Source organism: Anolis carolinensis, unplaced genomic scaffold (assembly GCF_035594765.1).
Source record: "Anolis carolinensis isolate JA03-04 unplaced genomic scaffold, rAnoCar3.1.pri scaffold_14, whole genome shotgun sequence".
Classification (NCBI taxonomy): Eukaryota; Metazoa; Chordata; class Lepidosauria; order Squamata; family Dactyloidae; genus Anolis; species Anolis carolinensis.
In genome coordinates, this window is record NW_026943825.1 from 1868144 (window position 1) to 1880380 (window position 12237).

At 42.6% G+C, this 12237-nt stretch overlaps 1 protein-coding gene across 5 annotated transcripts in view; it reads left to right on the forward strand.

The window, feature by feature from the left end:
* Positions 1 to 5040: 5040 nt before the first annotated feature.
* arhgef11 (Rho guanine nucleotide exchange factor 11) overlaps positions 5041 to 12237 on the forward strand; it is a 79095-nt gene continuing 71898 nt past the window's right edge. For 3 of the 5 annotated variants that reach the window (XM_008122036.3, XM_008122035.3, XM_008122037.3), the window contains exon 1: positions 5042 to 6262. In XM_008122036.3, coding sequence (XP_008120243.2) covers positions 6228 to 6262 — 35 coding nt within the window. In that variant the 5' untranslated portion in view covers positions 5042 to 6227. Of the gene's footprint in view, positions 6263 to 12237 lie in introns of all 5 variants that reach the window. The other 2 variants (XM_008122034.3, XM_062965118.1) reach the window with 1 other exon arrangement.

Genomic DNA, 12237 nt, shown 5'->3' on the forward strand with positions numbered 1-12237 from the left:
TAAAAGGGTGGGTGTGGATCCTGCTCAAGAGGGCGGGGCCCAGGAATGGGATGGGCGGAGTCACGAGCACTGAGGCAGGGCTGAGCTTCTATCCCTGTCCTGCAGTGCCTGCCAGGACACAGGAGGAGGGGCTAGAGGAGGGGGCGGGGCCTCTTCCCAAGTGCCTGACGGGGCTAAAACTCTATACCACGCCTCCGTGTTCTAACAAGCGCCTCAGCGGAGGTATAGAGGCTCAGCCCTATCTCGCGGCGAGGTATAGAGGCTCAGCCCTGTCTTGGGCTCTTGGGAAGAGGCCCCGACCCCACCCCTAGCTCCGCCCTTTAGTCCTAACAGGCCTCTCAGGAGAGGTATAGAGGCTCAGCCCTGTCTCACGCTCTTGGGAAGAGGCCCCGCCCCCACCCCTAGCCCCGCCCTTTAGTCCTAAAAGGCCTCTCAGGAGAGGTATAGAGGCTCTTGGGAAGAGGCCCCGCCCCCTTCCCTAGCCCCGCCCTTTAGTCCTAACAGGCCTCTCAGGAGAGGTATAGAGGCTCAGCCCTGTCTCACGCTCTTGGGAAGAGGCCCCGCCCCCACCCCTAGCCCCGCCCTTTAGTCCTAACAGGCCTCTCAGGAGAGGTATAGAGGCTCAGCCCTGTCTCACGCTCTTGGGAAGAGGCCCCGCCCCCACCCCTAGCCCCGCCCTTTAGTCCTAAAAGGCCTCTCAGGAGAGGTATAGAGGCTCTTGGGAAGAGGCCCCGCCCCCTTCCCTAGCCCCGCCCTTTAGTCCTAACAGGCCTCTCAGGAGAGGTATAGAGGCTCAGCCCTGTCTCACGCTCTTGGGAAGAGGCCCCGCCCCCACCCCTAGCCCCGCCCTTTAGTCCTAACAGGCCTCTCAGGAGAGGTATAGAGGCTCAGCCCTGTCTCACGCTCTTGGGAAGAGGCCCCGCCCCCACCCCTAGCCCCGCCCTTTAGTCCTAAAAGGCCTCTCAGGAGAGGTATAGAGGCTCAGCCCTGTCTCAGGCTCTTGGGAAGAGGCCCCGCCCCCTTCCCTAGCCCCGCCCTTTAGTCCTAAAAGGCCTCTCAGGAGAGGTATAGAGGCTCAGCCCTGTCTCGGGCTCTTGGGAAGAGGCCCCGCCCCCTTCCCTAGCCCCGCCCTTTAGTCCTAACAGGCCTCTCAGGAGAGGTATAGAGGCTCAGCCCTGTCTCAGGCTCTTGGGAAGAGGCCCCGCCCCCTTCCCTAGCCCCGCCCTTTAGTCCTAAAAGGCCTCTCAGGAGAGGTATAGAGGCTCAGCCCTGTCTCAGGCTCTTGGGAAGAGGCCCCGCCCCCTTCCCTAGCCCCGCCCTTTAGTCCTAAAAGGCCTCTCAGGAGAGGTATAGAGGCTCAGCCCTGTCTCAGGCTCTTGGGAAGAGGCCCCGCCCCCTTCCCTAGCCCCGCCCTTTAGTCCTAAAAGGCCTCTCAGGAGAGGTATAGAGGCTCAGCCCTGTCTCAGGCTCTTGGAAGGAGGCCCCGCCCCTTTCCCTAGCTCCGCCCTTTAGTCCTAAAAGGCCTCTCAGGAGAGGTATAGAGGCTCAGCCCTGTCTCAGGCTCTTGGAAGGAGGCCCTGCCTTGTTCTCTAGCTCCGCCCTCTGTCCCAACAAGCGCCTCAGGAGAGGTATAGAGGCTCAGCCCCGTCTCAAGCTCTTGGGAACAAGCCACGCCCACTCCTCTAGCTCCGCCCCCTGTGTGTCCTAACAGGCACCTCAGGTGCTCAGCCCTGTCTCTGGCACTTGGGAAGAGGCCCCGCCTCTCCTCTGGCCCCGCCCCATGTCCTAATAGGTGCCATCACTGCCCCCCTGGATCGCTCCAGCGCCCACCGGGGGGGGGCGGTAGCACCCACTTTGGGAACCACTGACCTAAGCCAAACCAAGGTGCTGGAGATCTCTCCACTGCCAGGCCACTTCACCCAATCGGCACAGCGTCTCAGGGCAATGCCAACCCCCATGTGCCCCTCTGGAGCCACAAATCTGCCTGGGCAACTCTGATGTACAGTCAACGTTTGTTTCACTCTTATGCTCTCACAAAGTTAAAGAAAGAGTATCCGAATGGCTTGTGGTGGGAGGTAGGATCAACCCACTACCCACCTGCCTGGTTTTGTCATTCCAAAATACAGACAGCTTTGCCTAATGTACTATGTTTGTATCCCCTTGCTACCATGTTTATATATGTTATGGGCATATCAATAAAGTCGTTGTAACCACTCTTCGGACCAAGAACCTCCCCTCATTCCAAAACAGCAGTGGGGCTGCTATCCACATTTGATTCTCACAAGGTAAAACGTTCCGGGTGTTTCACTTCTTAAAGGGATGTCGGCTTCTGTCCAGCTACTTGTGTATGGATATAAACCATACTGGTTTCAAAGTGATTTTTTGGCTTCGATATAACTGGGGGAGAATGTCGCAACGTACACAGCTATTCCTATGAGCAACAGCCTTGCCTTTAAGTCAGCTGTTGCATTGGAGTCCCCGGTGGCGCAGTGGGTTAAACCCTTGTGCCGGCAGGACTGATGACCTGAAGGATGGGTTGCTGACCTGAAGGTTGCCAGTTCGAATCCAACCTGAGGAGAGCACGGATGAGCTCCCTCTGTCGGCTCCAGTTCCATGCGGGGACATGAGAAAAGCCTCCCATAAGGAGGGTAAAAACATCAAAACATCCGGGCAATGTCTCCTGGGCAATGTCCTTGCAGACGGCCAATTCTCTCACACCAGAAGCGACTTGCAGTTTGCAGCAACAGCATATCTATCTTGTTTGCTGTGACATAAAATAATAATAATAATAAATCACACAGTCCTAGACACTTGGGAAGTGTTCGACTTGTGATTTTGTGACACGAAATCCAGCATATACATCTTGTTTGCAGTGTCATACAATATAATAATAATAGTAATAATAATAATAATACATCACACAGTCCTAATAATAATAATAATAATAATAATACATCACACAGTCCTAATAATAATAATAATAATAATACATCACACAGTCCTAGACGCTTGGGAAGTGTTCGACTTGTGGTTTTGTGACACGAAATCCAGCATATACATCTTGTTTGCAGTGTCATACAATATAATAATAATAATAGTAATAATAATAATAATAATACATCACACAGTCTTAGACACTTGGGAAGTGTTCGACTTGTGGTTTTGTGATACGAAATCCAGCATATCTATCTTGTTTGCTGTGTCATAACAATAATAATAACACTATTAATAATAATAATACATCACACAGTCCTTGACACTTGGGAAGTGTTTGACTTGTAATTTTGTGATACGAAATCCAGCATATCTATCTTGTTTGCTGTGTCATCATCATAATAATAATAATACATCACACAGTTCTAATAATAATAATAATAATAATAATAATACATCACAGTCCTAGACGCTTGGGAAGTGTTTGACTTGTGGTTTTGTGACACGAAATCCAGCATATCTGTCTTGTTTGCTGTGTCATAATAATAATAATACATCACATAGTCCTAATAATAATAATAATAATAATAATAATAATAATAATAATACATCACACAGTCCTAGACGCTTGGGAAGTGTTTGACTTGTAATTTTGTGATACGAAATCCAGCATATCTATCTTGTTTGCTGTGTCATAATAATAATAATAATAATAATAATAATAAATCTCACAGTCATAATAATAATAATAATAATAATAATACATCACACAGTCCTAATAATAATAATAATAATAATAATACATCACACAGTCCTAATAATAATAATAATAATAATAATAATAATAATAATAATAATACATCACACAGTCCTAGACACTTGGGAAGTGTTCGACTTGTGATTTTGTGATACGAAAACCAGCATATCTATCTTGTTTGCTGTGTTATAATAATAATAATAATAATAATACATCACATAGTCCTAATAATAATAATAATAATAATAATAATACATCACACAGTCCTAGACACTTGGAAAGTGTTTGACTTGTGGTTTTGTGACACGAAATCCAGCATATCTATCTTGTTTGCTGTGTTATAATAATAATAATAATAATAATAATACATCACATAGTCCTAATAATAATAATAATAATAATAATAATAATAATAATAATACATCACACAGTCCTAGACACTTGGAAAGTGTTTGACTTGTGGTTTTGTGACACGAAATCCAGCATATCTATCTTGTTTGCAGTGTCATACAATATAATAATAATAATACATCACACAGTCCTAATAATAATAATAATAATAATAATACATCACACAGTCCTAGACACTTGGGAAGTGTTCGACTTGTGTTTTTGTGATATGAAATCCAGCATGTCTATCTTGTTTGCTGTGTCATACAATATAACAATAACAATAATAATAATACATCACACAATCCTAGTCCTAATAATAATAATAATAATAATAATAATACATCACACAGTCCTAGACACTTGGGAAGTGTTCGACTTGTGTTTTTGTGATATGAAATCCAACATGTCTATCTTGTTTGCTGTGTCATACAATATAACAATAATAATAATAATAATAATACATCACACAATCCTAGTCCTAATAATAATAATAATAATAATAATACATCACACAGTCCTAGACACTTGGGAAGTGTTTGACTTGTGGTTTTGTGATACGAAATCCAGCATATCTATCTTGTTTGCTGTGTCATAATAATAATAATAATAATAATAATAATATGTTTATAATATTATATATTATATTATATATAATATTATATATTATAATATTATAATAATAATAGTAATAATAATAATGGTGGTGGGATCCTTCCCTGCCTCCTTCTCCGCCTCTTTCCTTCCTTCCTTCCTTCCTTCCTTCCTTCCTTCCTTTTTTTCTTTCCTCCCTTCCTCTTTCCTTCCTTCCTTCCTTCTTTCCTCCCTTCCTGTTTCCTTCCTTCCTTCCTTCCTTTTTTTCTTTCCTCCCTTCCTGTTTCCTTCCTTCCTTCCTTCCTTTTTTTCTTTCCTCCCTTCCTGTTTCCTTCCTTCCTTCCTTCCTTCCTCCCACCTGCTTCTGCTTCTGCTGCAGGGCCGGGAAGCTCTTCCTGCGGCGGCGGGAGAAGGCGGAGGAGGAGGCCGGCGGTGGGAGGGATTATCCGGGAGAGAAGGAGGAGGAAGAGGAGGAAGAGGAGAAGGACCGAAGGGCAGGCAAAACAGGCAGGCAGGCGGGCCTAGAAGCCAAGCCACCCGCGGGCTCTGCTCCCCTTCCCGGACCCGGTGCTGCCTCCTTCCCGGAGCCGAGGGAAGTCGGGAAGCGCAGCTACGCGAGGCCGGGGATGCAGCGCTCCCGCTAGGCCTCTCCTTGGAAGGGGAAAGGAGGAGGAAGGGACTAGTTGGCGGAGAAGGAGGACCCTCTTCTTCCTCGGATCCCGAAGCCAAGCTGGAGCAAGAGGAGGAGGAAGAGGAGAAGGGGAAGGACCCACCGCTTCGGAGGACATCTTGGGGCTTTGGAAGAAGAAGAAGAAGGGTTGCTTTGCAAGAAGAGCCAGCCCTTCATTGATTGATTTCCTCCTGCAAAACAAACCTTGTGATATTATCTACATCCCTTCCCTGCCTTGGCAAGAAACCCTTATTATTATTATTATTATTATTATTATTATTATTATTATTATTATTATTATTATTTGTATGTCTATTATCCCTGGGGGCGATGGGTTGCCTTTATTTTATTTATTAGCCCAAGGGAGGGGAGGAACCTTGGAATGACTGCTGCAGAGAAGAAGTTGGGCATCTTTATGGCTCCCTAAAGACACAAACAAACACACACAGACAGAGACCCAGGAATACAGATTTTCTTCATTGTCCCAATGTCCTCCCCTCCCTCTTCCAACGGGAAGAACAGCTGGTAAAACTGGATTATAAAGATGTTTTGATCCTTGTTTTTTTGCAGCTTAAGACTTCAATGTTTCGGATGGGAACGCGTCTTTATTCCGGCAGGCGCTCCTGGTCGTATTGATAACCTTGAAACAAAGTTTGCAGAGTTGTTTTGATTTTTTTTTTGGGAGTCAAAGAAAAGATAACCACCTCCCCAAGACCTTGAACAGTGTATGGATATAATCCCTAAGGATGGAGTTGAAGGCTTGACTGCAAGAGACTAGTTTTTTCCTTTGTGGGAACACAGTGGGTCATAAAAATCCGCATCCGCAAGCAGCCAAAGATCCACCGCTGGCCAAGCCTGGCCTTCTGGATTTGACTACAAACCATGAACATGCGGCCACCTCAGACTGCGTTGGACAGGTATGTCAAACAGACAGGGTTAGCGCTTCCTTTGATTTCCAAAAATGGTCTTTTTCTTTTTCTAATTTGTTTTTATTAATTTATCAATCCAAATGTACAAGCTCACATTTTCCTCATTCTACAATATCTCAAACACATCACGTTGCATACAATCCGACAACAACAACAACAAAAAAATCAAGAACATCCCCAAGCATATTTCCCATCAGACTGATGGGAAAAATGGTCTTTCTTTTTCTTTTTTTAATTTGTTTTTATTAATTTATCAATCCAAATGTACAAGCTCACATTTTCCTCATTCTACAATATCTCAAACACATCACGTTGCATACAATCCGACAACAACAACAACAAAAAAATCAAGAACATCCCCAAGCATATTTCCCATCAGACTGATGGGAAAAATGGTCTTTCTTTTTCTTTTTTTAATTTGTTTTTATTAATTTATCAATCCAAATGTACAAGCTCACATTTTCCTCATTCTACAATATCTCAAACACATCACGTTGTATACAATCCGACAACAACAACAACAACAAAAAATCAAGAACATCCCCAAGCATATTTCCCATCAGACTGATGGGAAAAAATGGTCTTTCTTTTGATGTGTTGTCGAAGCCTTTCATGGCCGGAATCACCGGTTTGCTGTGAGTTTTCCAGGCTGTATGGCCCTGTTCCAGAAGCATTCTCTCCTGACATTTTGCCCACATCTCACAGGGTTGCTGGGAGAGGAAGAAAGAGGATGCAACCATCAAAAACCACCCTCACCTCCTTGTAAGAGAGACAGACTTCCAGAGGGAGAAAAACCTGGCTGGGGGCAGGCTTTTTAGGAAAAGTGATGAAGGAGCTAAGAATTTGTGTTGTTAATTGCTTTCGTGGCCAGAATCACTGGTTTGCTGTGAGTTTTCTGGGCTGTATGACCATGTTCCAGAAGCATTTTCTCCTGACGTTTCACCCACATCTACGGCAGGCATCCTCAGAGGTTGCGAGGTCTGTTGGAAACTAGGTAAATGGGGCTTATATATCTGTGGAAAGTCTAGGGTTGGGAATGCTGCAATTGATCACCTTGATTAAGCATTGAATGGCCTTGCTGATTCAAAGCCTGGCTGCTTCCTCCCTGAGGGAATCCAGCTAACATCTCCCAACAAAGGATTCCCCCAGGCAAGAAGCAATCAGGCTTTTATTTATTTATTTATTAAACTTATATACCGCTACTCCCAGTTTGGCTTGGAGCGGTTTACAAAAATAGATTAAAACAATACATTTGGCTTTAAAATAACAATAAAAACAACATTAAAAACAACAATAAAAACAACAATAAAAACAACAATAAAAACAGACATAGCCCCTTTGAAGCTGCAAGGCCATTCAGTGCTAATCAAGGTGGCCAGTTGCAACATTCACATTTGCTTCAAACAGACAAGAGTTCTTTCTCCCACCTTGGACATTATCCCACAGAGATATAAACCCCACTTTCCTAGTTTCCAACAGACCTCACACCCCTGAGAATGCCTGCCATATATGTGGGCAAAACATCAGGAGAGAATGCTTCTGGAACATGGCCACACAGCCCGGAATACTCACAGCAACCCAGTATCTTTCTTTCCTCTGTTTCTTTGGCCAATGGATGAATGGGCCAGCGTCAGCCTATGTGTGTATATGCGGAGGCGATGTCCAGATTTCTTGGCCTTTGCTCGACGAAGGCATTGGTAATGGTCATACGACTCCGAGAAATACTTTTCTTTTTTGGGTTGGTTCCACACAGAAAGATGTCATGAAGTAATTGAACTCCGTGCCACTTGTCACTTTTTCCTTTCAGTTTTCTCTTGGTTCGGCTTCCAGAGGAACAAGCAATAGGCTCTGCCTAGGTTGGTAGTTGTGTTGTTTCCCCAGCACTTTCTTCTGGGGAAACCTGGGCTGTTCCTTTGGCATCTCTGAAGATCGATGCGATGCCCTGCTTTCCGCTACCAGACTTCCCTTGAACTCTGTGTCAAACCTTGGCGTGTGGTGAGGCAATGTGGAGGCCTGGATAATGCATGCAGGCTCCCTCTTGAACATCCCCAGAATGTTATATGGCAGATAGGTTGGATCCAGACACTTTGAAAGACCCCGGATTTCTGGCTTCCCTTCAGTGGCTCTTTGTCAGGTCTACCTTCTGGACAAGGGTCTCTTTTTGTGATAAATTTCACAAATGACATACAGTAGAGTCTCACGTATCCAACATAAATGGTCCGGCAGAACGTTGGATAAGCAAATAGGTTGGATAATAAGGTGAGATTAAGAAAAAGCCTATTAAACATCAAAATAGGTTATGATTTTACAAATTAAGCACCAAAACATCATGTTATACAACAAATTTGACAGAAAAAGCAATTCAATACGCAGTATTGTAGTAATTATTGTATTTACGAATTTAGCACCAAAATATCACAATGCATTGAAAACATTGACTACAAAAATGCATTGGATAATCCAGAATGTTGGATAAGTGAGACTCTACTGTACTTCCGAAGACTACGAGTTGTAGCCCCAGGTATACATGAGATAAAAGTACTGCTGGAGACAGCCCTGGTCCCAAGCATCATGAAGCCTGCCAATACAATTCGTAACCTCAACTAATTTTGGCAGAACCCAAGTTCACCACTGAAAACCTAGGAAAACCCTATAAAATTCATGTGGGTATCATTGGTTTATAGGCGATTTGTAGGCACATACATACACATCTCATTGTATGGTTGTATTGCTGTACTTGTACATTTTCATAAGACATCTTATGAACCTTTTGGGGACAAAAGGTGACATAGAAGTAAGATGTAAGTAGAACAAACTGGAATATATGGCAGTGTGGACTCAGACAACACAGTTCAAAGCAGATATTGTGGGATCTTCTGCCTTGATATTCTGAGTTACATGGCTGTGTGAAAGGGCCCTGAGTCTACACTACCATTTCCAGTTCAAAGCAGATAATCTGGATTTTATATGGCAGTGCAGAAGGGACCTTAGTTTGCTCTTTTAGCAGCTAAATTGTTCTTTTGGCTCATCTGCCACTTGTGAGCAAGTTGAGAGTCAATCTTGTTTTGGGCCCCTTCTACACTGCCTAATAATAATAATAATAATAATAATAATAATAATAATAATAATCTGGGATCTGCATGCATCATCCGAAAATACATCACACAGTCCTAGACACTTGGGAAGTGTTCGACTTGACTTGTGATTTTGTGATATGAAATCCAGCATATCTATCTTGTTTGCTGTGTCATGCAATAATAATAATAATAATAATAATAATAATATAACAACTTTGTTTTTATATCCCATCTCTATCTCCCCGAATAAAAACAATCACGATATAAAACACGACAATAAACAAGAGACATGCACAATTAAAAATTTAAACATTAACCAATAAAGTAAATGACAAAAACTTAATAAAAACATGGATTAAAACGGAGAGGTTGTAAAAATAGACTGGGTAAAGTGCACCATATAAATATTGTAAACACGAAGTAACTGATAAAGTGCTGCAAGTCCTTGGAAGTGTAAATTGGGATGGGAATCAACCCTGTGTCTATATCAAGTTGACAAAAGTAAAAAGTATTATTATTATTATTATTATTATTATTGACACAACAACATAGTCTGACACCGCAAACAAGAGAGATATGCTGGATTTCGTACCACAAAATCACAAGTCGGACACTTCCCAAGTGTCTAGGACTGTGTGATGTATTTTCGGATGATGCGTGCAGATCCCAGTCGGGTGGCCTTTTGCAGTTGGCAGATTGTATTTGTCAATGTCTATTGTTTCCAAATGCCGGCTGAGATCTTTTGGCACGGCACCCAGTGTGCCGATCACCACGGGGACCACCTGCACTGGTTTCTGCCAGAGTCTTTGAAGTTCAATCTTGAGATCCTGATAGCGGCTTAGTTTTTCCTGTTGTTTTTCGTCAATGCGACTGTCACCTGGGATGGCGACATCAATGATCCAAACCTTTTTTCTTTCCACAACTGTGATGTCTGGTGTGTTGTGTTACAGAACTTTGTCAGTCTGGATTCGGAAGTCCCACAGTATCTTTGCATGTTCATTTTCCAATACTTTTACAGGTTTGTGATTCCACCAGTTCTTTACTGATGGGAGGTGGTACTTGAGGCATTTGGGCCACATAGTTGTGCCTCTGTTTGTAGTCTGTCTGTACGATTTTCTTACAGCAGCTGAGGATATGATCCATGGTTTCATCGGTTTCCTTGCACAGTCTGCATTTTGGGTCATCAGCTGATTTTTCGATTCTGGCCTTTATTATTATTATTATTATTATTATTATTATTATTATTTATGACACAGCAAACAAGATAGATATGCTGGATTTCTGGAGTTACAGTTTTGAACGTGTTTTAATTGCATTTAAATTGCTGTTGTTGTATGCTTTTTCTTGATTTATTTATTGCTGTATCTAGATTTGTTTTTACTGTTGTATTTTTATATTGTTTGGGTAGGGTCCCTTTGTAAGCCGCCCCGAGTCCTCTTGGGGAGATGGGGCGGGATATAAAGAATAAAGTATTATTATTATTATTTTATTGTATGACACAGCAAACAAGATAGATATGCTGGATTTTGTTTCACAAAACCACAAGTAGAACACTTCCCAAGTGTCTAGGACTGTGTGATGTATTTTCGGATAATGCGCGCAGATCCCAGTAGGGTGGCCTTTTGCAGTTGGCAGATTGTGAATTATTATTATTATTATTATTATTATTATTATTATTATTATTATTATTATAATTATTATTATTATTATTATGCTTCTGGAACATGGTCATACAGCCTGGACAGCTCATAACAACCCTGTGATTCTGGCCATGAAAGCCTTTGACAACACATTGAAAAGATATTTCTGGTGCTCCTCTGGCTTGTTGCCAATAAGCGATGTGACTGCATCGATTGCTAGCAAAATCCTTCCACCCTATTTGTACTGAATGGCAGTGTGGTCCCATCTTTTTGGAGGGAGTTTTCTCCCCATTGGTCTCAAGTTCTTCTCCGTGGAATAGGTTGTGGTGCCAGCAGACTCTGCTGCTGCGCTAGTTAAACCTTTGCCCGGAAGCAATGGGAGTGGCAGTTCATGATTCCTTTGCCTATCCCTGGGAGGAAATCAGATTAACTGTCTGGACAGAGGGGGTGGCTTGAGCTTTCTGAATGTCAAACGGAGTGAATGGAGGTCGGCAGGTTGGCCTGCTGGCAGCCCTGGCAATCCTGGCGAGGAGAAGCCACTTGCCTGGTGTGCATTCTCTCTCTTTATACCAGGGGTCCCCAAACTAAGGCCCGGGGGCCGGATGCGGCCCTCCAAGGTCATTTACCTGGCCCCCACCCTCAGTTTTATAATATAATATTTTATATCAGTTTTAATAATATAATATATTGTATATACATATAATATTGATAATAATATTATGTTATACAATATAATACTAATAATAATACTATATAATAATATTAATTATATGTTATATATTACATATAATATTACAGTATAGTGGTATAGTTCAATATAGTAATAATAATAATAATAATAATAATAATAATAATAATAATAATAAAACTTTATTTATACCCCGCCACCATCTCCCCAACGGGGACTCGGGGCGGCTTACATGGGGCCATGCCCAGGACAATACAATATAGCAAAATATAAAAACAACATATCATAATACAATTACAACAATACAATAAATAATCATGTACAGTACAACACAAAATCAAAAAAGCAATATAACAGGGCGGGCCGCATGAACACTCAGTTAAAACTTGGGGTGAGAAAAAGATAAGAATAAAACCACGGGGAACAGAGACATAAGATAGCAAACAGTCTAGAGGATAGATGATGGGGGGAGTAATATATAATGCTAATATTGTGTAATGCTAATAATATAATATATTGTATGTACATACAGCTGCTCTGAGTCCCCTTCGGGGTGAG